The following is a 27340-nucleotide window of genomic DNA, read 5'->3' as shown; positions in this document are numbered from 1 at the left end:
GGTTTGGAGAAGGGAACAAAATGTTTAAATACTGATGAGCATTGTAAAGTTGTAAATTTGCTGGGCATGCTGTTTCTGTTGGACTAGGAGGTGTGTTAGTGTATGAGTCCTCAGTCCACAGCATGGATGCAGCATGGAGCAGCAGGTGGATCTACAGTGTCAGGTCAGAGCAACCTTGGAAGAAGGCCGGTTGAAGCTGGACTGTATCTGGGGAAAGCACCTGCTGGAGTCAGCATTTGTGTGGACTGCCAGGATTGGCTGACCATTGTATATATGGACTGCAGTGCCAGACAATATCTCTCTCTGGTGAGAATGAGTTCCTGGCGAAGCACTTTGTCTCTCAGTATAGTATATGTTATTCACCGCACCAAGTTGTTTGTATATAGTTGTAAATACACTATTTTACACTAGGTGCTGGTGTGAGGCTCAAATTCTTTCCTCGCGTCAACCTGGTGGCAGTTCCCTGTTTTTGCACTCTGCACATGAACCACTGATAACTACCACTGCCTAGTGAAAGACAATGAAATAGAAATCACAAGGGCTGTTAGTAAATTTCAGAAGTGCATTAGCATCTATGCTAGGCATGTTTTGCTATACTCTTATTAGTTTATTGTTCTCAATCTCAGATTGTATATTTTATCTGTCCTCATTTCATATTATGCCTGAGTATACTAATAAAAGGTATGATGATGATGATGATGGCTGTGCCCCCCCCCCAAAAAAGGGGATGTATCAGAAACTTGTATACATCGGCCCCTCCCATTGCAAGCAACAGGAAGGGAACTCTGTTATTGGCTAGCAACATTCCTGTCAAGCTTTGACGGTCCCAGTTTGTGTTTCCAAGGCTGTAAAACATCACCATAGGGGGAGGGACGGTGGCTCAGTGATAGAGCATCTGCTTGGGAAGCAGAAGGTCCCAGGTTCAATCCCTGGCATCTCCAAAAAAGGGTCCAGGCAAATAGGTGTGAAAAACCTCAGCTTGAGACCCTGGAGAGCCGCTGCCAGTCTGAGAAGACAATACTGACTTTGATGGACCAAGGGTCTGATTCAGTATAAGGCAGCTTCATATGTTCATATGTTCACCACCCCCACCGTTACCTAGCATTTTTTCACCAGGCTTTCTGGATTCTGCTTTCTGAGCAGCTCTGAGCCATGCACAAAAGCTTGGAGATTTGTTCAACGAACAGGTGGGTGATGAACCTCAGCTCACAAGCCTCAAACCAGCAAAGTTCAGTTCAAGTTTTGGCTCATGGCCCAGTTCATGCCCATCCCTACTTCTGAATATATTTATCTGAAGAAACCCACACACACCAAACAAAGAAATGCTTCTGGTGTGCAGCAAATTGCTTGTCCTATCAACGTTAACCCAACACATCCTGCAGAGTTCTAGAATAACATGGGGCCCTAAGTAGAAACATTTCCTGAGATTCTGTTTTTCTTGCATCTGTAAAGATGTGCCATACAGACAACCTCTGTGCCAGGAGTGGCCAAACTTGCTTAACATAAAAGCCATATAGAATAAATGTTTGATGTTCGAGAGCTACGAGACAGGAAGGAAGGAAGGAAGGAAGGAAGGAAGGAAGGAAGGAAGGAAGGAAGGAAGGAAGGAAGGAAGGAAGGAAGGAAGGAAGGAAGGAAGGAAGGAAGGAAGGATTCCTATGTCTCTATCTGAGAACTATCTTCATGCTATCTACGCTGCCTTATTTAATATTTATTTAATGGTTTTAACTGTTTTAACTTTTTAACTGCCTTATTGTTGGATTTAACAATCCTATTGTGTTGCAATCCACCCTGAGCCCATTATGGGAAAGGGAGGACCATAAAATCACAAAATAAAATAAAATAAAAAATAAAGGAAGGAAGGAAAATAGATGGAGGAGGGTTGGAGAGGTGGAAAGAAAGCAACATTAAATGCATTCTCTAAGCCATCGTCTGGCTTGGCTTGGAGAAGTGATTTAAAGAGACAAATTCCTTCTTCAAGCCAGCCCAATAGAGCAGTGCCACATAATACATGTGTGTGAGAGAGCCACATGTGGCTTCTGAGATGCAGTTTGGCCACCCCTGTGCTGTGCAAACATCTCTTGCTCCCCAGAAGGTGACTGTTCTCCTGTTCTCTCTTTGCAGGCCACAGTGAGAGCCATGGACACTATAACAGAGTATATGAAGAATAAATATCATATACCCATTGAAAGATTTACACTGACGGGCATTTCGTTGGTATGTGCGAGTGGCAGATATGAGCAGCTGCAGTAATTAGGCATTTTGCTTTCATTGCTGTACACATGGGCATTACCCTCTCACATGCCATTCTCATAATCTCAGATGCTTTTTGCACCCCTTTTTTATTCTCCCTGCAGGGTGGCTGGATCTCCTGGCTGACGGCTGCTGTTGATAAGAGGGTTGAAGGAATTGTACCCGTTGCCATGGAATTCCTGAATTTCACTGAGGTGAGACCGCAATTGCAAGCAAATATCTCCAAGCCTCTGCAAAGTTCAGTTTCACTGCGAATAGCAAGAGACCCATCAAATCCTCAAGAAAACTGGAGAGCTTCAAATGATGATGGATTGCATAGCACAAGTTTTGTGTACACACACCCGTGTGATGTTTCTCACAGCTGCCCTGGTCTCCATCCCCCTAGCTGCTCAATGCCTTCTATAGGAAAATAGTACCAATTTAACTTTTAAAATGTGCTTTGCTATCCTGTCCTGGATAGCCCAGGCAAGCCCGATCTTGTCAGATGTCGGAACCTAAGCAGGGTCAACTCTGGAAAGTGCTTGGATGGGAGACCTCCTCGGAATACCAGAGCCTGAGGGCAGAGGCAGGTTTTTTTTCAGCCACCTCCTGCTCCTAGCAGGAGTCAGTCACTTCCAGGTGCACACACAAGCACAGGCCTCAGATTCAGTGGGAGCTCACAGGAGCAGAGCTCCTGAATCTTTCTGAGAGTTCCACCTTCTCCTTCTGAGAGTTCCACTTCCTTGTCCATTGAAGAGCATGTGCAGCTGCATAACAATCCCTGGATGAGCTCCACCACCCATTTTTCTACAAAACAACCCCTGCCCACGCACATAAAACTGAAAAAAAAATGTGCTTTACTTAGTTAATGCAGTCCTGTTTGGAGTTATACCTTTTCAAATACTTTGCAGGGGTGGCCAATGGTAGCTCTTCAGATGTTTTTTTGCCTACAACTCCCATCAGCCCAGCCATTGGCCATGCTGGCTGGGGCTGATGGGAGTTGTAGGCAAAAAACATCTGGAGAGCTACCGTTGGCCACCCCTGCAAGCCACATGGCCTTTGAAGTTGTGTAACTCTGTTCAGCACTGCAGCATCAATTGTTGTGAGTCTAATAGGGTGCAGTGTGAGAATGACTTCCCTCACCAGCATGTCATTCCTTCGCATTTTGCATCACTGATTGCCAGGCCCATTCATGTTTATGATGAGCATTCTAAATTAGATCAGAAACAGTTTGCTGTTTCTTGAAATGCTGCCTGGGAACTGTAGCTCAATCCAGTTAGTTCTGAGTATTTGGAGGCAAAATAAATTAATGGGTTATTACTTCACTGGTGGATTAATCCTGCTGTGTGTGCAACCGCAAAGGTAGCATGAAAACCGACAAAATTCATTCATTCATTAATTTTAAAAAGGTCGTTTTTGACTCTGGTGACATTCCTTTCACAACGTTTTCACAGCAGACTTTTTACAGGGTGGTTTGCCGTTCCCTTCCCCAGTCTTTTACACTTTGCCCCAGCAAGCTGGGTACTCATTTTACCGACCTCAGAAGGAAGGAAGGCTGAGTCAACCTGGAGCTGGCTACCTGAACCAGCTTTCTCTGGGATCGAACTCAGGTCGTGAGCAGAGGGCTCCAACTGCAGTACTGCAGCTTTACCACTCTGCGCCACGAGGCTCATTCATTTTAGTTGACCTATATTCCGCCCTTTCCCATGAGTGGGCTCAGAGCAGAAAACAATGTAATTTAAACACAATCAATACATACATATTAAAACCATTAAAACAGCATAATGGGGGCGGCGCGGCGACGGGGGGGTGGCGTGGCGACGCGGAAGATGGCGGACGCTTGAAGCGGCGGCTCCCGGCTTACAGTCCCTTCCCGCTTCTCCCGCTCCCGTTCTCAGCTGTTTTTTCTACCTGGCATGGGCAAACGAACTGCAGGAAACCCCAAGGCAGCCAAGAAAACCCCCGCAAAAGCCGCACCGACGCAGCAGGTACTGAATTTTCTTCCAACGAGCCCCGGGCCCTTACCTCATTCTGAAATTGCGTCCAGCCCTTCCCCTGGCCCCGCTTCGGAAGAGGGCTCTTTATTAACAACTCAAACATTCCAAGCGGCAATTTCACGCTTGGAGGACACAATCACAATAGGGGAGAAAATCAGCAAAGCTATTACCCCCATACAATCAGAATTTAAAAAAATCAATGAAACACTATCAGCAGTCACTCAAACTGCAGATTCAGCGCTGGAAATGGCTACAGTGGCCCATGACGCTGTACAAGCCCTGCAAAGCTCAGATTTATGGCTCCATGAGAAGGTGCTTTACCTGGATAACAGATTAAGGGCTGCAAACCTGAAATTCAGAGGCCTGCCAGAACAGGCGGAAGAGAACCAGGAGGTAAAAATCTTTATTGCCTCATGGCTTGCTTCAGCCCTCCACCTCCAAGATGGAGTCGCCCCTCTCATTGATTCTGCCTACCGTTTGGGGGCATTACAGCCCAAGTCAAAAGACTTTTCAAGAGACATACTTGCCACGGTTCCAGACTCCAGGACCAGAACCCTGATTTTACAGACAGCCCGATCTGAAGAGGGCCTACTCTACAAGGGAAAAAAGATCCTGGTTCTAGCCGATCTTTCACCGGAAACCCTGCAGCATAGAAAAGAAATGAAGCCGATTCTAAACTCACTATTTGAACATAAAATACGCTTCCGCTGGGCTTCTCCTATCCAGATACTGGTTGTTCACCAGGGCCTTCGACTAACAGCTTCTGATTTCACCTCCGGCTGTGATCTTCTTAAACAACTGAACATTGACTCTCCTTCATCTCCTGACTCAAGTGGGGCTACTTCATCCCGCCCAACCAACCCACCATTTTCTTTCAAGCCAAGAAGACGACGCTGAGTTCACTATAGATGTTCAGTTCACTTCCTGCTACTTCCATCTCCTGCTACTGAACAGTTGTATTTACACTACCCATGCCATTCTGTTCTGGTTTAAGGGAGCGGGTTTTTCTCTCCTTTTACTTTGTCATATTGTTAAGGGGACAGCCGGGATGTTCCTTCTTTTTGCTCCCCTATTAGATTGTATATTTCTTAAATACTGAGTAAAGTTGCATTGTTTCCTGGTTGGAAACAATGAACAGTTTAGTAAGATTTATGTTGTTAATATTGTTGATTTGTTTTTTTAGGGGGAAAAGTTACCTCTTATTGTTGTCTATTGATGGCCTTCTTCAGACAGTACTTTTTGTTCAGCACTGGTATGTTTTGGTATACTCTGGCCATAACCCACGAATTCAGTGGATCCTTTTAGTGGTGTTTTGGTTTTTGGAAATTTTTATTTTTATACTGAAAAGTGGTTTGTGTTTGCTCAATTTGGTCCAGACAAATATGGTTGTTGTTGTGAACTTGGATTTCTACAGTCAGGTTACCAACCTTGGTACTCCCACCCCAATGTTCTCTCTTTGTTCATTCTGTGATGTGAGAGCAGGGAAAATGTTGTCATTGTTATTTGTTTTTTTTACTTCTTCTCATTATTGTTATACAGAGTCCCAGTCTGGGTTTTACAGGTTTTATAGGGATTTTAACAACATTTTTATACTTCAATGCATTTAAATTATGTCTGATTTAAAGTTAATTTCTCTTAACTGCAGAGGCCTTAACAATATTATCAAAGCTAAGCGGCTTTCATTTGCTTTGACCAAATTGCAACCTTATCTTCTTTTCCTACAAGAAACCCACATTAAGTCGGCAAGCACCACCATACTTTGATCTGTGTGGTTTCACACACAGTATGTAGCTCCTGGTTCTTCTAAATCACGCGGAGTCGCCATCTTACTTTCAAAAAATACTCGGTTTGTTTTGTCGGCTCAAGAAGTAGATCCCCAGGGAAGGTATATCTTTATAAAAGGTATGCTTAACGATTCTCCTTTTACTTTGGTTTCTTTATATGCTCCCAATTCCTCACAAATTACTTTTATAAAAGACACGCTATCTAAACTCGCCCTTTTCCAAGAAAGGGCAGTCATTATAGGGGGGGACTTTAACCAAATCATAGACCCCAAATGGGACAGATCATTTAAGCCACATTCTCCCCCGACTTCTTCCTCAGCACCTATGCAATCTGTGCTTCATAATTTTAACCTATGTGACATTTGGAGAGTACATAACCCGGGGGTTAAGGATTACACCTATTTTTCGGCATTACATAACACCTTTACAAGGATCAATTATTTTCTTATTTCTCCCTCTTTATTGAACCAAGTTTCCCACACCAATATTGGCCTCAGGACACTTTCCGACCACGTTTGGTTGGAGTGCACACTGCATGTTGGTTCTCAGGACAGGCCCTCATTTAATTGGACATTAAACAAATCACTGCTCTTGAACCAAGAATTTTGTACACAAATAGAGCAAGAGATCAATCTTTATTTCAAAAACAATTTGGATTGTGGGGTTTCCAAGGAAATTGTGTGGGATGCAATGAAAGCTGTTCTGCAAGGCAAATGTATCTCCTTGCATTCGGCCTACAAAAAAAGAAAATTAGAACTTAAACAACTTATTTTAGACAATATTAAACATTTGGAACAAAAACACAAGCAAACCTGCTCAAATAAAGTTTACCAAAAACTAGCTCTTGAAAGACAGAAATTAGACTTATTAGAAACATCTAATATCCGAAAAAACCTACTATTCATGAAACAAAGATACTGGTATAATCACCCCCGCTCGTTGAAGCTACTTTCGTGGAAACTCAGGAAAGAGCTAGGCGAAAGACAGATTAATTGTCTTAGAGACAACTCAGGTAAAATACACTCATCAAATAAAAAAATCTTGGACACCTTTCACCAGTTTTTCCAACAGTTATATACCTCGTCCAATCCTCTTTCCCACCTAATAGATCACTTTTTTCAAAACCAGAAGATCCTTACCCAACTGTCTTATGAACATCAAGCCTTTTTAGATTCTCCGATTTCTCCTCTTGAAGTCGCTGATGCCATTAAGGCCTCCAAAATTAATAAAACCCCAGGTAGAGACGGACTACCTTCAGAATTTTATAAAAAATTCAATCTTTTCCTGGTACCTCACCTTACCACTGTTTGCAATCTTGTTCTGGACTCCGGCTGTATGCCCCACTCCTGGTCCCAGGCGAAAATAGTTATGATTCCCAAAAAGGACAAGGACCCATTAAATGTTAAATCTTACTGCCCCATTTCTTTATTAAATAACGATTATAAACTATTTACTTCTATTTTGACTGCTAGATTGAATACAATCATAGGGCTTTATATTCACACCAACCAATCAGGATTCATCCCGAATCGTGATATCACGGACAACACTAGACAAACAATTTACTTAATTCAATATTGCACTTTTCAGCCTTACGATTCCTGCATTCTTGCCTTAGATATAGAGAAGGCCTTCGATAGTGTAGAACCTCTCTTCCTTAAAAAAAAGTCTTACATTACATGGGTTTTGGACCAAGGTTTAAAACGGTTATAGATTCTCTGTATTCCCGTCCATCCGCGTTTATACAAATTAATGGTCAACAGTCCTCTTCACTTATCCTAGAAAGAGGAACTCGTCAAGGCTGCCCCGTAGCACCATTGCTATTTGCCATTGTCATAGAGCCTCTCGCAAATTTGATATGGCTTTCTTCAGAGATCTCTGGCGTCTGTCCAAAATTTTACTTTTAAAATAAGTTTATTTGCCGACGACATAGTCTTATACATTACAAACCCACTACAGTCTATAAAAGCCGTTTCCTCTCTCCTGTCCGATTATAGTAAACTTTCAGGTCTTACAGTTAACCATTCGAAATCAATTCTCTACCCGATTAAAATTTCTGATACTTCTAAAAAAGACATAGTAGCAAACTACCCCTTCCATTGGGTTTTTGATTCCTGGTCTTATTTGGGGCTGAAAATCCCCTTAAATATAGCTGGCCTATGAAAAACTAACTACATGGCTACGGCATCTGAGATTACTACCACGCTAAAGCAATGGGATAAGTTGCAACTATCCTGGATGGAAAGAATCCACACAATTAAATCCTTTATTTTTCCCAAGTTTTTATATCTATTTCGGGCTCTTCCTATTGAGATTTCTCAGCCCATGTTAAAATCCTGGCAACAAATACTGACCTCTTTCATCTGGAAATATAAAAAACCTAGAATCAAAGTATCAACTTTATGTCGATCAAGACTAAAAGGTGGCCTAGCTGTCCCTGACATGGCAAAGTATTATAAAGCTACTATTTTATCCCAGATGACCAAAATATTGTATCAACATCCCCCGCCGCCGTGGACGCCCATAGAGGAAGCTCACTTCACCCCACTGAAATACTACGAACTATTATGGCTTAAGAAAAATGAACGCCCATCGTGGCAACTCATAAACCCATTCCTCAGGGCGCTCTTGTCAGTATGGGATTCAGAGCGTCACTTTCTGGCTCCAGGACTCTCTATTATTTCGTCCTATATAGCACAAAAATATTTTCCCCCTGCCCAACTACCCTCTTCCTTTAAGGTCTGGAGAGATTCTTCAAAAGTTTTTTTCTTTAACCTTCTTTCATCTTCTAAACAACTTTTACCTAAAAATGACCTGGACCAAGTTTTGACTAAGTCAGTACCTTGGTTTGAATACTTTCAGATCAGGCACCTCCTTCAGGACCCTAAAGTGATCTCTTCACTTTCCCGCCCTTCATCTGACTATGAACACCTGGTTCTTCATTTTCACGAAGAGAGAATGCCTAAAAGTCTCATCTCACGGCTATATCAAATCCTATTGTCCAAACTCGAAGCAACCTTACCCTCTTACACCACTCAATGGCATAAGGACTGTGACACCATTCTCTCTCCCGGCCAATGGGACTCTATATGGGCTAGTGATGCCCTACAATCTACCATTATAAATATATCTCAGCAAAACTTTAAACTAATAGCACGTTGGTACCTTACTCCTAATCAGTTTTCCCACATGACTCAGTTAGGCTCCTCGGACTGCTGGAGAAACTGTGGGCTCAAAGCCTCTTACTTCCACCGTTGGTGGGACTGCCCCAAAATTAGACCATTCTGGACTTCAATTTGTGCCCATCTCTCCTCCCTGACAGGGGTTTTGATCCCTGACAACCCAACAAGGATACTCCTTAATCATTGGTCCGATACTCGTCTGTCATCTTCTAAAAAATCCTTGGTAGTTAAACTTCTGACGTCTGCTAAAACCACAATTGCGCAGTCTTGGAAAAACTCATTGAATTTGACACTTGATAATTGGCTACTTAAAGTCTGGGAACACATTGTAATGGATAAAATTCAGGCAGCCATAGATCACAAAGACCCATACCAAGCCTACTCTAAGTATTTGGCAACCTGGCTTCCCATTTTAGAAAAGCTTGACACCGATCCATTTTATGCTAACTCTTATACTAAAAACAAAATGTATAAGGATTTCCTTTTGCTATAAATTTTTTTTTAACAAGTTAAGTTCAAGTTAATTACAAGTGTATTACATCTTTTTTTTTCTTTCCTTTCCCCGATTTTATTTTATTTTTAAATACTGTGTTATAACTATTATAAATATTATTATCGTCAGTTTGTATTTTGTTTTTAAAGGTCGTTTTTGTTATGTATTTTGTTTACTAAGCTTACAATGCTATTCCTGTTGATCCTAACGGTAAACTTCTTGTCTTATGGATTGTAAGCTATTTTTACGTTTCAATAAAATTGTTTAAAATTAAAAAAAACAGCATAATAAAAGCAGTAAAACAGTAATATGACAACATAGGTGGCAGTTCCAATCGGCATCAATGAAGCTATAGGCTCAAAGATAAATAAAAAGATGGCATCACCAGAAGTACAGGAGGCCAAGTAGATGGGATATGGATGCCCACTGCCTCAACGAAAGGCCCGGTGAAATAGCTCCATCTTACAGGCCCTGTGAAAAGGTAGTAAGTCTGAATCTGAATCTCTGCAGGGAGCTGATTCGAACCTGTCCATGTCAAAAAGCCCTGGCCCTGGTTGAGGCAAGATGGATGTCCTTTGGGCCAGGCATGGTTAGACAATGTTGTGAAGTGGATTGTAATGATCTTCAGGGCACATATGGGGAGAGGCGGTCCTGTAGGTACCATCACGATCTATTTCTAGCTATAGAGGAATCATCAAAATTCAGGCTAGCCCACTAGATTGGGCTCTCAATATCTTCCAAAGCATCCTGGTTTGCCACATTGGCTGGCTGGTCTTATTCTAAAAACTCCAGTTCTTAAACTGCTGGGCAGCACCATCCAACTCTGCTGAGTGTATATTCGTGTGCATCCAAGACTCATGATCCAAATTTTTCAACAGAGTTTCCACCACCAATACCGAGCATATTGCGGCTGGTCTTATATGCTGAAACCCTTCTATGAGATGAATATAACACAAGAGTTGGATAATCCCCGTTTCAGTGATCTGGTTCGTCTTGTGGACCCCATAGGTAAGCATGTATGATCCTTGTGGATACACAGTGAATTTCTAGAGAAGAAAGAACTGGAGTGATTGTTAATAAATCAACCACTCTAGTTAATTTTAAATTCTCCCATACCTTAAAATCATCTGTCTGCCAAGACTCAGCAAACTCATCATAATTGAATACTGGCATAAAAGGCAACCTGTACAATCCCAACTTGTTCTTACAATTCAATTAGGTCTATCCTCATTAATACCAACTTGATATTATTAACTTTGAAGCCCAAAATTGCACCAAACTCCTTTTTCAAGTATAAACAATTTTTTTGGTAACATATGGAAGAATAACAATATCAATATCTTACAACTTAAAAAAGCAATTAGTCTTCCCCATATCTTACTTTTCTCCCACCCCTCCCCCCGTTATGTGACCCCCGCCAGTTTTGTTTACTTAAGAAAACAGATATTAAGGTACACTTAACTATTAAAAAAATAAAAACAGAAATACTAAAAGCCGTATTCTTCTTTTAAAACTTAATCATTATCAAAAACTGTCCAATATCACTTTATTTTCCACTCTTTTTCTATGTAACTTCTGAACTTCTTCTACTCCCTCTTAAAAATTTCCAAATCGTAATCTCTTAATGTTCTTGTTAATTTGTCCATTTCACTCCATGTCATAACTTTTATAATCCAGTCCCATTTCTCTGGTATTTTTTCTTGCTTCCACAGCTGCACATACAATGTCCTAGCAGCTGAGAGCAAGTACCGGATTAAAGTTCTATCTTCTTTTGGAAATGTTTCCATTTGTAGTCCCAACAGAAAAATCTCTGCAACTTTATTGAATTCATATCCCAAAATTTTTGAAATCTCTTGCTGAATCATCTGCCAAAACTTTTTAGCTCTTTCACAAGTCCACCACATATGGTAGAAAGAACCTTCATGCTTTTTACATTTCCAACATGTCAGGCATCTTATTGTTCATCTTTGCCAGTTTTTTAGGAGTCATATACCATCTATACATCATCTTAAAATAATTTTCTTTAATAATAATAATAACTTTTTATTTGTATCCCGCCCTCCCCGCACAAGCAGGCTCAGGGCGGCTCACAACATATAAATGCAATACCATATAATAAAATCATATAAACAATAAAATCATCTTAAATCAGTATACAGTTACATTAAAATTGACATTAAGGTGCTAAATAGATCTTAAATTCAGTAGAAGAGCAGAAAACATACACAGCGACATTATCTTAGCTCGGCATGGGAGAAGGCTATTTTGAAGAGGTATGTCTTACAGGCCCTGCAAAATTGATTTACACATCGCAGGGCCCGTACCTCCTCCGGGAGTTGGTTCCAGAGTAGTGGGGCCGCAACAGAGAAGGCCTGATCCCAGGTGGTCTTTAATCTGGCCTCCCTTGGCCCAGGGATATTCAGCTGGTGCTTACCAGCTGACCTCAGTGCTCTCTGGGGCTCATATGGGGAGAGACGGTCCCTCAGGTAGACAGGCCCTCGGCCATATAGGGCTTTAAAGGTCATGACCAGCACCTTGTAACGAACTCGGTAGACCATTGGCAGCCAGTGCAGTTCACGCAACCCTGGCTGTATGTGCTCCCATCTTGGAAGCCCCAATAGCAGCCTAGCTGCCGCGTTCTGCACCAGCTGCAACCACCGAGTTCGGCACAAGGGCAGCCCCATGTAGAGGGCGTTGCAGTAATCCAGTCTGGAGGTGACCGTAGCATGAATCACCGTTGCCAGGTCCCGGCGCTCCAGGAAGGGGGCCAACTGCTTTGCCCGCCGAAGATGAAAAAATGCGGACTTGGCAGTGGCCACTATCTGTGCCTCCATAGATAGTGAAGGCTCCAGAAGGACCCCCAAGCTCCTGACCCTGTGGGCCACTTTCATTGGCACACCGTCAAGAGCTGGCAAGGGAATTTCCCCTCCTGGGGCACCGTGACCCAAACAAAGGACCTCCGTCTTCGTTGGATTCAGCTTCAGCCCACTCAGCCTGAGCCAGCCAGCCACGGCCTGCAATGCAAGCTCCAGGTTTTCTGGGACGCAGTCAGGCCGGCCATCCATTAGTAGATAGAGCTGGGTGTCATCTGCATATTGATGGCACCCAAGCCCAAAGCTCCGGGCAATCTGGGCAAGGGGGCGCATATAGATGTTAAACAACATCGGAGAGAGGACTGCCCCTTGTGGCACTCCAAACACTAGTGGGTGCCTCCGGGACAGCTCTCTCCCAATTGCCACCCTTTGTCCCTGACCATCAAGAAAGGAGGAGAGCCACTGTAAGGCCAACCCCCTAATCCCTGCGTCGGCGAGCCGGTGGGTCAGTAACCGATGGTCGACCGTGTCGAATGCAGCCGACAGGTCTAACAACATCAGCACCGCCACGCCGCCTCGATCCAGATGCTTTGACATGTTGCGAGTTTCATAGAGTTCTTCCACAAATATTCCCAAGATTCCATTTTTATTTCTTTATTAACATTAATTGCCCATTTAATCATTTGAGATTTCACTACTTCATCCTCTGTAGACCATTGTAAAAGTAATTTGTAAACTTTTGAAATTAATTTGTCATTATCTCCAAGCAGAACTTTTTCCAATTCCGTTTGTTCTTTCCTTATTCCTTCAGTTTTAATGTCATTCTCTACCAAGCTCTTTATTTGTTGCATTTGAAACCAATCAAATTTGTAACTCAATTCTTCAGCAGTTTTCAGTTCTGTTTTCCCACTTTGTATTTTTAACAATTGACTATATGACAACCACTTTTCTTTACCTATCTCAGCCGTTATCTTTATTACTTCAGCTGGCACTATCCATAAAGGTCTTCTCTCACCTCCATATTTCTTGTATTTAATCCATGTATTTAATAAATTGCTTCTTATATAATGGTGAGAGAAAAGACCATCCATCCTTTTTTCCCCATAATATAAATACGCGTGCCAGCCAAATTTATTTCCATGACCTTCTAACATTAAAAGTTTTTTGTTTAACAGCGTTATCCATTCTTTTATCCACACTAAACAAACTGCTTCATGATATAATTTTAAATCTGGTAGTTGAAATCCGCCTCTCTCTTTGGCATCTGACAAAACTTTCATTTTAATCCTTGGCTTCTTCCCAGCCCACACAAATTCTGAAATTTTCCTACGCCATTTATCAAATTGTTTAGCATCCTTCACAATAGAAATAGTTTGAAACAAATACATTATCCTTGGTAGAATATTCATTTTGATTGCAGCAATTCTGCTCAGCAATGACAGATTAAGCTTATTCCATTTTAACATATCTTCGTCCATTTTACACCACAATTTCTCATAATTATTTTTAAACAGATCAATATTTTTCATTGTTATCTCCACCTCTAGGTACTTTACCTTAGAAGTGACTTCACAGCCTGTTAGTCTCTGTAATTCTTGTTGCTTATTCATCTACATATTTTTACACAGAATTTTTTATTTTTCTCTATTAATACAAAGTCCCGCCAACTCCCCATATTCTTGTATTTTAGCTAACAACAAAGGTGTAACTTGTAAGGGACTTTCATTTATAAACATTATGTCGTCAGCAAACGCTCTATATTTGTAAGTACACCCTTTTATTCGTAAACCCTGTATTTCTTTTTCTTCTTGAATCTGCATCAATAAAATTTCAAGAGTAATTATAAACAACAGTGGTGAAAGTGGACAGCCTTGTCTAGTACCTTTACTAATTTTCATTTCTTCTGTGAGGTCTGCATTAACACACAATCTTGCCCTTTGTTCGGAGTATATTGCTTTTATCATTTTTATAAAACTTTCTCCCAACTCCATTTTTTCCATTACCACAAACATAAAGTCCCAGCTTAAATTGTCAAATGCTTTCTCTGCATCGGCAAAGAATTATGCTACTTCTTTTCCTGGATGTCTTTCATAATATTCTACAATGTTTACAACAGTCCTAATATTGTCTCTTATTTGTTTTTTGGGAAGAAACCCTGCTTGATCTTCCTTTATAAAATTTATCAGATGATGTTTAAGCCGTTCTGCCAAGATTCTTGTAAATATTTTGTAATCATTATTTAATAACGAAATTGGTCTATAATTTTTTACATTCGTGGCATCTCTATCTTCTTTAGGTATCAACGAAATAACAGCTTCTTTCCATGTATTTGGCACTTTCCCTTTTACTCTTATTATGTTTGTGGAGAAACGCCATCTTAGGTGGGAGGGAACATGAAACTCCTAAGCAGGCTTTGGCCTAGCCTACCTCCAACCCCCCCTCCCTTCCAGAGCCAAACCAACAACTCTAGGGAGAAAGCCTCCTAGAGCAGCAGGAAGTTCTTTTGTTCTATGTATGTGAGTTAGCAGAAAGAGAAGGCAGTTCTCAACTGGCGCTCGAAGGAGGAGGTTGTGAGCATGGGGGCTCCTGCCTGTGAGGCCCCCAGGCAGTCAGACCAAGTAAGTCATCCCCAAGGCGGGGCAAGTTTAGACCAGGGACAGTAGGATGCATTATAACCATCTTTTCTTTGGCATGCTGTTTGCTGTGTGGGTGCTGTGCTGTGCTAACTTTGTATATGCAACTGATTTTGGTTTGCTCTTCTTTTCTTTTTCTCTTTTAATTAAATATTTTTGCTGTTTTTGAATGCTGGCAGTCCAACTCTGTACCACATAGATCCCCAACCGCCTTAGACCATGCTGCATTAAGAAGGGGGCCCCGGGGAAGGCATGCAGTTGGATAAGGTGCCAATCCTCCAGGGGTTCCCCGAAGAAGTGCTGTGGTCTCTGTGATACCCAAGTACTGGGTGGCAGAGGGCCTTGAGGCCTGGCCTCATAGCTGGAGAGGGGGATTGGGAGTCCTGTTCCTCTCAATCTGAACCCCTAGACTGAGCAGGTGGTGGCAGTGAGCCCAAGTGGCAGGAGGAGAAATAGCTCCCTCCAGGAGTTGGCGACTCAAGAGGGAGTTGACGGGACCGGGTCTGAAGGCAGAATTGGGCCGGTTCCGTCACATTTGGTGGCAGCGGTGGGATAAGAACAAACAGAGAACTTGATTGGCCAGGCAGTTTTGTTTTTTGATACGTGCAAGCACCCAGAGGTTTTGTTTTATTTTCGGGTCAACTGGAATAGGGAAAGTTTAGTTAGTCAGGATGGAGCGTGCTAAGAGACTGGAAATCCTGAAGATGACAAAGCCACAGCTCCAGGAAGAGTGCGCAAAGCAAAGGCTGGAGTGTGACAACATGACTGTAGCAGATATGAAAGACCTCCTGTTGGAGCATCATCAGCATTCAGGGGCACCTGCAGAAGTGCCCCCCACCCAGTCAGAAGCAATCTTGCGACTACAGTTGGAACTGGAGAGAATGCGTATCGAGGCGGACCGAGACCGCAGACGGGAGGAAAGAGAGAGGGATGAGATCCGCAGACAGAGGAATGAAAGACAAGCTGAGATCCGCAGACGGGAGGAGAGAGAGAGAGCTGAGATCCGCAGACGGGAGCAGGAAGAGCAACGTCGCCATGAGCTTGAGGTGCTACGTCTGGAAGCTGAACAAAGCAAAAAGATCAAAGTCACCCCCAAAGACTTTGCAGTGTACAAAGAGGGAGAAGACCCCTCCATATACCTCTCCAACTTTGAGAAGGCAGCCAAACAATGGGGGATTGCAGAGGAAGACTATATGTCTTACCTCTGTAGCATCCTGACTGGAGAACTTTCAGCCATCTATCACAGCATGCCTATGGAAGATGGGGGGATAACTTTTGCAGCCTATAAAGCCACTGTATTTAAAAGGTTTAAACTGGGGCCAAACCACTCCCGAAAGCAGTTCAGGGGTTTAGCTCCACAAGAATGTAAATCCTATTCTGAATGTGGGGTAATGAAGGAACAGACAGTTCCAGTGCTATTGGGCCGGGATTTATTGGTTGGCCAGTACTTTATCAATGCTGTAACCCACAGCCAAACCCTCAGAGGAAAGTGGGAGGAGGAAGGCAACTTTAGGGAAGCCACCTCACCACCAGCCAGGGAGGGGGAAATAGCCCAGGTTACTGAGGACGAAGAGAGGGCAGTCACCCAGGAGGGGGAGGACCAGCCTGTCTCAAGCCCTGGAGGAGGGTGTTCCCAAGAGGAAAAGGGGTGTAGCTTTCCCCAAGTGCAGCAAGAGGCTGTAGATGTTCCTAGCGAGGAAGGGAACCTGTCTAGCATAAAGGATGTGCATACTGAAGAGACAGAGGTGGAGAGTGGAGATTTCACAGGAGGTTCTGAGAGCAGCAAGGCTAATGTGGGCTCAGAGGAGCACATAGCTGAAGGCTTGGGGTGAACCCCTAAACTGAACCCCTAGACTGAGCAGGTGGTGGCAGCGAGTCCAAGTGGTAGGAGGAGAAATAGCTCCCTCCAGGAGTTGGCGACTCAAGAGGGAGTTGACAGGACCGGGTCTGAAGGCAGAATCGGGCCGGTTCCGTCACAATGTTCATCAACTTCTGCAATTTTGGTATTAATTCCTCCTTCAGAGTTTTAAAATATTTAACTGTATATCCATCCGGCCCAGGAGCTTTTCCATTTTTCATTGCGTTGTTTGCTGCTTCAATTTCAATCTTTTCAATTGGATCATTCAAAACTTTTCTCATATTTTCAGTTAGGGGATCTATTTTTAACTTTTGTAGATATTCATCTATCTTCTCTTTCTTTACTTTAACACCTTTAAACAGTTTGGCGTAGTACTTGAAAAATTCTCTTTTTATTCCCTCTTGAGTGACCACTTCCCTTCCATCTACCACAATTCTACTAATAGTTCTATTTTCTCTCTTTTTCTTCAATTGCCAAGCCAAGTACTTTCCCGGTTTATTTGCTCCTTCAAATGATTTTTGCTGAAGTCTTTTCAAACTCCATTCCACTTTTTTATTCAACAAATGTCTTAGATGAGTTTGTAATATTGTAATTTCTTTTAGAATTTTCTTTTTCCCTGGTCTTTTTCTCAGCTCCCCTTCCTTCTTCTTTATTTCATTTTGAATGTCCAATAATTGTTTCTCTTTTCTTCTTTTATCTTTATTGTTCAAGGTAATCAACAATCCTCTCATTACTGCTTTATAAGCATCCCAGACCATCTGAAACTCAATATCTTCCCTATCATTCACTTGGAAAAAAGCTTTAGTTTCTTTTTCTAGATATGTCACTGTTTCCTTATTCTGCAGCAAATCCTCATTCAATCTCCATCTTCTCAATTTCTTGGACAATTTTGTAATCCACATTATTGGGTTATGATCAGCCCCAATTTTAGGTAAAATCTTTATCTTCTTTGTTATAAGACTTAAGTCTTTAGTTCCCCACAGCATGTCAATTCTAGAAAAGGTTTTATGTCTTGCTGAAAAAAAAGTATAGTCCCACATTTCAGGGTTAAATTTCCTCCATATATCTTCTAAATGTTCTTGTTTAACCAACTCAAAGAAAGACTTCGGCAATTTCCCTTCCTTCCCATCATTTTTTTCCCTCTAGATCTATCCAATAAGTTCTTAACTGTTCCATTGAAATCTCCCATTAAAAATACTTGATCATAGGTCAATTCATCAAGTTTTTGTGTAATGTCTTTTAAAAAAGCGTCCTTTGCACCATTAGGCGCATACAGTCCCAATAACAATGTCTTTTTTCCATTTAAAGTTGTCTCCACTGCTACAAATCTTTCATCTTTATCTTTAAACACTAATTTTGGCTCCAATTCTTGTTTAACATATAAAACCACTCCCCTTTTCTTCTGTTCTGCTAATTAAAAAAAAATTTACTCCCTATTGTTTGTTCCATAAAAATTTATAATCCTTTTGTTTAATATGTACTTCATGCAAACATATTATATTACAATTTTGTTTCTTAATCCAATGAAATGTTGCCCTTCTTTTTTGTGGTGAATTTAGTCCATTAACAGTCCAAGACAATAATTTGTAATCCATCATAGTGCAAATTCTTTATTTTCTTCAAAAAATCTACGCAACTCCTGAGCATTTGTAAGTGTGACTCTTTTCCCCTGGAGTTCAAAGCTCAAGCCTTCAGGTATAATCCATTTGAATCTTGTGCCAATTTCCCTCAGTTTTCTGTCAATTTTTTATATGTTCTCCTATCATTTATCACTAGCCTTGGTAGCTCCTTCATGATTCTCACTTTACTGCCTCCCACTATCAGTGCCTTTTCAAAAATTTTATTCATGATCCTTCCCACCATTTCTTTTGTCATATATCTTACAACAACATCTCTTGGTAGAATATTTTTCCTGGCAAAAAGTGAATTCACTCTGTACATATAATCATACATATTTTTAGTCTCTTCAGGATCTTCCTCTAAGAATTCTGCAATTATTTTTATTATATATCCTTTCAAGTCACCATTCTCCACTTCAGGTACTCCTCTCAAACGTATCTGAGTTTCCATCATTTTGCAGTCATGGATTGTCACTTTTTCTTGAATTTTCAACAAGGTGGCATCATAAACTTTCATTTTCCCTTCTACTTCCTGCACTTTCATAGCTGTTTCTTTTCTTTTGTTTTCTTTTCACTACTTCCTGTTCTGGTTACTACAAAGTCACAAGAAGATCTCACGATACTTGACGTACTTCCTGTCTCTCTCAGACGTGCTGCAGGTCTGTTCCAGTATGACGATGTTGCTTTTCTTTCCAAAACCGCAAGTAGACAAAACAATAAATTCCTTCCCACTTTTTAGCAGTTTTTCACACTGTCCATTATAGTTATAAAATCCAAATGTTGCCTCTTCCTTCCCTCTTCTTCCAAGCTTTCTATATTCCCTTTTCCCACCTTTTAACTTTGTCCCTTTAAGCTATAAATAGCTCCGGATTGAAAAAATAATCTTCTGTACTTTTTCTTCCGATTATCCAAGTTTCCACTGGTCATTCCAAGCTTTAGCTGTTTTAAAATGTCCAAGAAGTTTAGGATCTTGATGAGCTTATGTCAAATGAATGATTCTGGATACTTCTGAAGATGATGACTATGCAACTTCCCCTGAGACCCCTCAAAGCCTCAAAAGAGTCCCCTCCGGGGCTCTCTTTAAGCCAAGGTAAATCTCGTTAAAGTTTCCCTTGCATGCCTTGGACTAATGTCTGAGAAAAGTAGGCAGTAGACATTAATTTGACCTCCACTACCCTGAACAGAAGTTCCAGCCAGCTCCCGTTATGAGAGACAGCTCAGCTTGACATTTTCCTCCCCCGGAATCTGCACCAAACTCCTTTTTCAACTTGTTTCAATCCTGAGCGGAAATCTGAGAATCTTTTTTTGTAATAACAATATTATTATCATATTACTATACCAGATTAGTGGTGTTTTGTTGGCAATTAATGTCTTTAATAACTTGATGTTGTCATATAGCAATGCTAGAAGAAGAAGAAGAAGAAGAAGAAGAAGAAGAAGAAGAAGAAGAAGAAGAAGAAGAAGAAGAAGAAGAAGAAGAAGATGATATTGGATTTATATCCCACCCTCCACTCCAAAGAGTTTCAGAGCGGCTCACAATCTCCTTTACCTTCCTCCCCCACAACAGACACCCTTTGAGGTGGGTGGGGCTGGAGAGGGCTCTCACAGCAGCTGCCCTTTCAAGGACAACCTCTGCCAGGACTATGACTGACCCAAGGCCATACTAGCAGGTGCAAGTGGAGGAGTGGGGAATCAAACCCGGTTCTCCCAGATAAGAGTCCGCACACTTAACCACTACACAAAACTGGTTCTCAAAATTTCAGTTACAAGACTAAGAAGTATTTGGTGGATTAGCCTAATATGCAAATGTGTTCATGCTACAAAAAAAGCCAAGGTGATCAATTGTAATATTTCCCATAAAGGCCCAATCTATTTTATCAAATGCCTTTTCTGTGTCAATGAAAAAAAATTGTGGGCATACATCTTCAGAAAGGTTTATTAAATTAAACAACCTTCTGATGTTCCAAGCCCTTATGCATCCTTATATTTGATCCATATCAATATAAGTATATAGTATGCCATTTAATCTATTGGCCAAAATGTAAAATCTTTTTCAGAACTTCAGTATGAGACTGACAGTAGCCCCTTAACATTCTTTCAGTGCCTTCAGATAAGAAATTTAATTGAAACCACATTACATAAGAAGAATATTTTCTTTAAATCAATTTGATTACTGTTTTATTTTATTTTATTTATTTAATTTAATTTATATCGCACCCTCTCTACCAAAGGCAGGCTCAGGGTGGCTCACAGGTTAGGGTCAAACAATGACCAAATAAGATAAAACAGCAATAAAAATGAGACATAAAACAATTATTTAAATCAATCCAAGCTAAAACTTCCTTCAGTGTGTGTGTATATATGTGCGTGTGTGTGTGTGTGTGTATAATTTTTTGTCCACTGTGTGACACAGAGTGTTGGACTGGATGGGCCATTGGCATGATCCAACATGGCTTCTCTTATGTTCTTAAGTTAGGAATAAAAGAATCCTAGAAATAATTGGGATAATATCTGGGAAATATCTGGGAATTACTAGAAACATTGGTAGAAAGCATTTGCAGGCTCTCAAGGACTGTTTTTGTTTTCCCTTTTTTTCCCCCTGAACTTGTTTCTGTATATCAAGCATTTCCATGGGCTTCCATGCCGCTTTTGTCAATTCCAAATGAGTCATTTTCAAGAGGGTCCCCCCCCCCCTTTTGTCCCGGTTCCTTTGTGTTCTTTCCCATTTTTTTGCTCAGAGCTTGCAAAATCTCTCCCCTTTGCCTGGATCTTTCCTTTAAGATTAGTTCTTTTAAGCTTGCAGTGACACAGTGGCACTGGGTTCTGCTGGGCTTTCTGCACATTGCAGCTGGTTGAGGCTGGCTTGCAAAATCCTCGTTCCCTATTTGAATTTGTTGCAAGTCTGTGCTTTGAAGACTGGCATCAGTTCTGTTAAGCTTGCACTGCTTCTGCTGGACATTCTGTCCATTGAAACTTGCAAAAATGGCCCTCATCTTTAGTTTCTACTGTGGAGATTCTCTGGTTTGACATTAGTCCGTTTTTGCTGGTATTGCCATAGTAGCACTTGTTCTGCTGAGCATTCTATTCACTGCAACTGATTGTTTATTTTATTTATTTATTTGATTTATATTCCACCCTCCACACCAAAGCTGGCTCAGGGCAGTACTGAGTTTGAAAAAATGTCCCCCTTTCAATTCCCATTACAGAGATTCTCTGCTTTGATTTTGGTTCTGTTTATTTTGGCACATTAGTTTTTGGTATTGTTAGGATTGTGCAGTTAATAAATCTGTCGGGAGGAATATTATACTTGTTATAAGCACTGTCTTCTACATTTCGTCGTTATAGGTACCAATTATATTTTTGGAAAGAGACTGTTTAGGCTCGTAGCACATTTCGGATGGATGTTAATAGATGGTTATATTGTTGAATGAATTTGCTTGATATTGTGCACTGTGGAAGTTTGTAATATTGGTAAGAAAATTTGCATGAATTTTTGTACTAGTGAGTTGGATGAAAGCATATGATATTTTTATTAGTGGTATTTATACTGTTAAGAGACTATATACATAAATCAACACAGAGAATATATACATGAGTTTATTTAGCATATTTAAATCTATCCGTGATGCAAAGAGCAGCACCTCCTTCGGTCTTGTGCAACGGCTCTTTTTCCATTCTGCTCATCTGGAGTTGAGATTGGAGTGGGACTCTTCATGCACTTTCCATGAAATTAACCTTTGGATTTTCCCTTTTAGCCTACAATGAGCAATACGCAGACACAGCCAAGAACATAATCATTTTATCAGGGGATGAGTTCTTCCCGCCTGACAACTCACGTTATTACTTTTCTCAACTGGAAGGTACAAAATATCTTCAGTAAGTTTATACTCCAAAAATACGTTCTACTTTTCCTTCCTGTTTCTAAATAATAGAAGTTGTAGGAATGGCAAAAATCCCACGAAATTATATTTTCGGCCTTTCAGAGAGGACTCATCAGATCCAAGCTCAACAGCAACTGCACATGACTTGCTTCTATGAAACTTACATAATTGACCCTGGCTAGGTTACTGGCTACTGATCAACAGCAACCATTCCACAAAAGCCACTCTAGCATTGCAGGCCCAGGGCTTGGCAAGGGGAGGTCTTGCAGAGAGTCACAAAAACTCACAACTCCAAATGTTTGGAATAAGACAGGCCACAACATTATTTTTGTATTTTTATATGCATGTGCATTTGTGCGTGTGTGTACCTGGAAGCCATGGTGACCTCTGGTGACAGACCCCTGCCGGGGGCCTGGAGGATATTTAGAGGGGTGCCTGAATGAAGCCTGCCCCTGCTTCCCAACTCTGATATTCCAAGGAGGTCTCCCAAGAATTTGCCAGAGTTAACCCTGCTTAGCTGCCAAGATCTGCTGAGATCAGGCTTGCCTGGGCCATCCAGGTCAGAGCAGACCACAGCATTTATTGCAGGGGTGTCAAACATGCAGTCTGGGGGCCAAATCAGGCTCCCAGAGGGTTCCCATCAGGCCCCTGAGCAACTGGCTATTGTCTGCTTCCTTCTCCCTCTCTCTTGCTTCCTTCTGCATTACAGCTTGCTTTGCAAGGCTTGCTCAATCACACAGGAGCTACAGAGCAAAATCTCTATTTTCTCCATTGGCTGAGGCTTCTCCCTTGGGGAGGAAGGGGGGAGGGAGAGCTTGCTTCTGAGCCAAGCCTCTCTTCCTTCTATTGGCTGAGGCTCCTCTCCCTCCTAGTCCCCTGGGGAAGGAAGGAAAGAACCAGAGCTTGCTTTGCCCAGTTCCCTGGATCCCATGAGAGAAATAGAAAGAAAGCACCTTTAAGACCAATGAGTGCTAATGTTTTAAGCATATTTTAAGAGGGTTTAAAAAAAAAAAAACTGTGTCCTTTATAAAGTGTATATTTCTGCTACCTAATTGTAAATAGGTACACACATGGCCCAACCCAACATGGCCAGCCCAACAAGGTCTCTCACTTATGTTAGATTCGGCCCTCATAACAAATGAGTTCCACACCCCTGATTTATTGATTATAGATGAAGGAGCATTGGCAAAGCATGTGGGTGGATCCTGAGATATCAAGCAAGCCGCCTGCCTCTCAATAAGATATCCCACAGCCTGCCTGATAGAGAAAACCCAGGAGTGACAAATAGTGGTATCATAAGGGCGGTGTCTGTTGAGTACTGTTGAACCTCTTCCTTAGCCGCGTATATGTTTTCGTGGCAGCAAATTAATCATTAGCGTAACAGGATTAACCTGTTTAACTTCCTTACATTGTTCTCATCTCCTCTATTTAACCCTCACAAAACCCCTGTGAGGTAGGGTCAAGCTAAGGATGTGTGACTGGATCAAAATCACCAAGCAAGCATCCTGAATGGAGCAGGGGCTTGAACCCGGATATGATTGCTCCCAGTCCAAAATGCTAACCGGCAGGGGGTTTTTTTGAGCAGGAATGGACAGGAACGCAGTACCGGATGGCTTGGCACCCAGGGTGTGACCTAATATGCAAATGAATTCCTGCTGGACTTTTTCTACAATAAAAGCCCTGCTAACCGGTACAGTTCTGACTAGTTAGGGAAGTAGTTAATCCCCCTGTGCCTTTTCTTAGAGGAGACATTTTCTACCCGGCTTCTCTGCACTGCCTACACTTTTTCTATTTGTTTGTTTTTGTGAGCAGACCTCATTTTGGGCAGGAGCTCACAGGAGCAGAGCTTTGGAACCTCTAAATTGTATTGTTGCTTGCTTCTGGGCTCCACTGTTCGAACTTCCTGAGAGAATTTTGCTGAACTCTAAGATTTGACAAACTTCTTAACATTTCCCCCCACAAAAATGGGGAAATAACCAAAACACATCAAGCAGACAGATGGAAATCTTCCTCATACCACTGTGGCCATATAGGAAAAAGTCATTTAAAAAGTATGATGGGAAGAAGGTTTTATTCTGACAATTATAATTCCAGAAGCCTTTTAAGGTAGATGCTGAGCTGACATAATTCAGTACACCTTCCAGTGATGTCAGGGGTTTGTAGCAGATGCCATTGAGTTGTGCTAACAAGCTCCGGCACCTCTTTTTCTATGAAATGATCCCTGTTTGCTTCCATTGCAAATGGCAGTGATGTTCATGTATGCCAGGATGGTTTGGTTCCTTTTGTTTTGCGTTGGAATTCTATTCAGTTAATTAAGGAGTGCAAAGGAAATAAATGAGAGCCATCAAGAGTCATTTAGTAGAAAAAGAGGTGCTGGAGCGCATTAACACATCTCATTAGCATAACAAATTTGCATATGCCACACACCCGTGACATCACTGGAAGGTGTACTAAATTGTATCAGCTCAGCATCTATCTTAAAAGGCTTCTTGAATTACAGTTGTCCTAATAAAACCTTACTCCCACCATACTTCTTAAGAACATAAGAACATAAGAGAAGCCATGTTGGATCAGGACAACGGCCCATCAAGTCCAACACTCTGTGTCACATAGTGGCAAAAAAATTTATATACACACATACACTGTGGCTAATAGCCACTGATGGACCTGTGCTCCATATTTTTATCTAAACCCCTCTTGAAGGTGGCTATACTTGTGGCCGCCACCACCTCCTGTGGCAGTGAATTCCACATGTTAATCACCCTTTGGGTGAAGAAGTACTTCCTTGTATCGGTTTTAACCTGTCTGCTCAGCAATTTCATCGAATGCCCACGAGTTCTTGTATTGTGAGAAAGGGAGAAAAGTACTTCTTTCTCTACTTTCTCCATCCCATGCATTATCTTGTAAACTTCTATCATGTCACCCCGCAGTCGACGTTTCTCCAAGCTAAAGAGTCCCAAGCGTTTCAACCTTTCTTCATAGGGAAAGTGCTCCAGCCCTTTAATCATTCTAGTTGCCCTTCTCTGGACTTTCTCCAATGCTATAATATCTTTTTTGAGGTGCGGTGACCAGAACTGCACACAGTACTCCAAATGAGACCGCACCATCGATTTATACAGGGGCATTATGATACTGGCTGATTTGTTTTCAATTCCCTTCCTAATAATTCCCAGCATGGCGTTGGCCTTTTTTATTGCAAACGCACACTGTCTTGACATTTTCAGTGAGTTATCTACCACGACCCCAAGATCTCTCTCTTGGTCAGTCTCTGCCAGTTCACACCCCCATCAACTTGTATTTGTAGCTGGGATTCTTGGCCCCAATGTGCATTACTTTGCACTTGGCCACATTGAACCGCATCTGCCACGTTGACGCCCACTCACCCAGCCTCAACAGATCCCTTTGGAGTTCCTCACAATCCTCTCTGGTTCTCACCACCCTGAACAATTTAGTGTCATCCGCAAATTTGGCCACTTCACTGCTCACTCCCAACTCTAAATCATTTATGAACAAGTTAAAGAGCATGGGACCCAGTACCGAGCCCTGCGGCACCCCACTGCTTACCGTCCTCCACTGCGAAGACTGCCCATTTATACTCACTCTCTGCTTCCTATTACTCAGCCAGTTTTTGATCCACAAGAGGACCTGTCCTTTTACTCCATGACTCTCAAGCTTTCTAAGGAGCCTTTGATGAGGAACTTTATCAAAAGCTTTCTGGAAATCAAGGTAAACAACATCTATCGGGTCTCCTTTGTCCACATGTTTGTTCACCCCCTCAAAGAAATGTAACAGGTTAGTGAGGCAAGATCTTCCCTTGCAGAACCCATGCTGAGTCTTCCTCAATAACCCGTGTTACTTTGAAATAGGAGAGGCAGGATGATTTCCATCTGTCTACTTTATATGTTTTGGTTATTTTCCCCCTTTTTTGTGGGGGGAAATATTAGCAAATTTGTCAAATCTTAAGAGTTCAGCAAAAATTTCCAAAGGGGGGTTGAGCCCAGAAGTAAGTTTTTTGGGGGGAAGGGAGGAAAGAAAGAAAGAAAGAAAGAAAGAAAGAAAGAAAGAAAGAAAGAAAGAAAGAAAGAAAGAAAGAAAGAAAGAAAGAAAGAAAGAAAGAAAGAAAGAAAGAAAGAAAGAAAGAAAGAAAGAAAGAAAGAAAGAAAGAAAGAAAGAAAGAAAGAAAGAAAGAAAGGCACAGTAAAACGTAGAGGTTCTGGAGCTCCGCTTCTGTGAGCTCCTGCCCAAAATGAGGCTGGAGTGCCATATTGTCATATTGCCATATTGTGATGAGCTTTAAATGACAGAAAGTTTATCTAGAAAACAGAAAATAGGAAGGGTATATGTTGGAGAAAACAAGAAATGCAGTCTAGTTTACTGAAGCTATATCTTAACAGCCACACAGTTAAAAGCTAAAAGATAGCTACACAGGTCCTTTCTGCTTTTGTGTTTACTACGGCTCTCACCACCCACCTCCGTCACTTTAAAAAACCACTTCCCTATTCACTTGTGCACTCACCTCACTCTCCCATCGGATTTTGAAATTCCTTCCACATCCTTTCCCCAGCATTCTGTTGTCACTTCTCTGTATCTCCGTAGTTTCCAAGAGTGGTTTTTCAGAGCAGTATTTCCCCCTCTTCCTCTTAATTCACTTCCAAGCCTTTAAAAGCAGAAACATTTCCTCAAACTTTCTCCCCCCCCTTCTCAGGCAGGCTAATTGGTCTGTTCTTATTGGTCAGTTTCACACTGTGCATGTCTTTTGAAATAGGAGATTAGAAAAGTAAGTTAGCTTGGTTGGTTAAGATGCTGGGCTATTTTGTATTTGAGGTGGGGGGAAGGTTTCCTTTTAAA

The 27340-nt window shown here is 41.6% G+C and overlaps 1 protein-coding gene across 1 annotated transcript in view; it reads left to right on the top strand.

Moving 5' to 3' along the window:
- The window catches only part of LOC132590769 (autocrine proliferation repressor protein A-like), a 62225-nt gene extending 39734 nt beyond the window's left edge, over nucleotides 1–22491 (top strand). The window contains exons 5-8 of the mRNA XM_060263692.1: nucleotides 2125–2217; nucleotides 2358–2447; nucleotides 10567–10696; nucleotides 22367–22491. Of these exons, the coding sequence (XP_060119675.1) occupies nucleotides 2125–2217; nucleotides 2358–2447; nucleotides 10567–10696; nucleotides 22367–22491 (438 nt within the window). The remainder of the gene's footprint in view (nucleotides 1–2124; nucleotides 2218–2357; nucleotides 2448–10566; nucleotides 10697–22366) is intronic.
- The last annotated feature ends 4849 nt before the right edge of the window (nucleotides 22492–27340 follow it).

Source organism: Heteronotia binoei, unplaced genomic scaffold, assembly GCF_032191835.1.
Source record: "Heteronotia binoei isolate CCM8104 ecotype False Entrance Well unplaced genomic scaffold, APGP_CSIRO_Hbin_v1 ptg000674c, whole genome shotgun sequence".
NCBI lineage: Eukaryota > Metazoa > Chordata > Lepidosauria > Squamata > Gekkonidae > Heteronotia > Heteronotia binoei.
The sequence above is the reverse complement of the archived record's forward strand: the minus strand, read 5'-3'. Positions and strand labels throughout refer to the sequence as shown.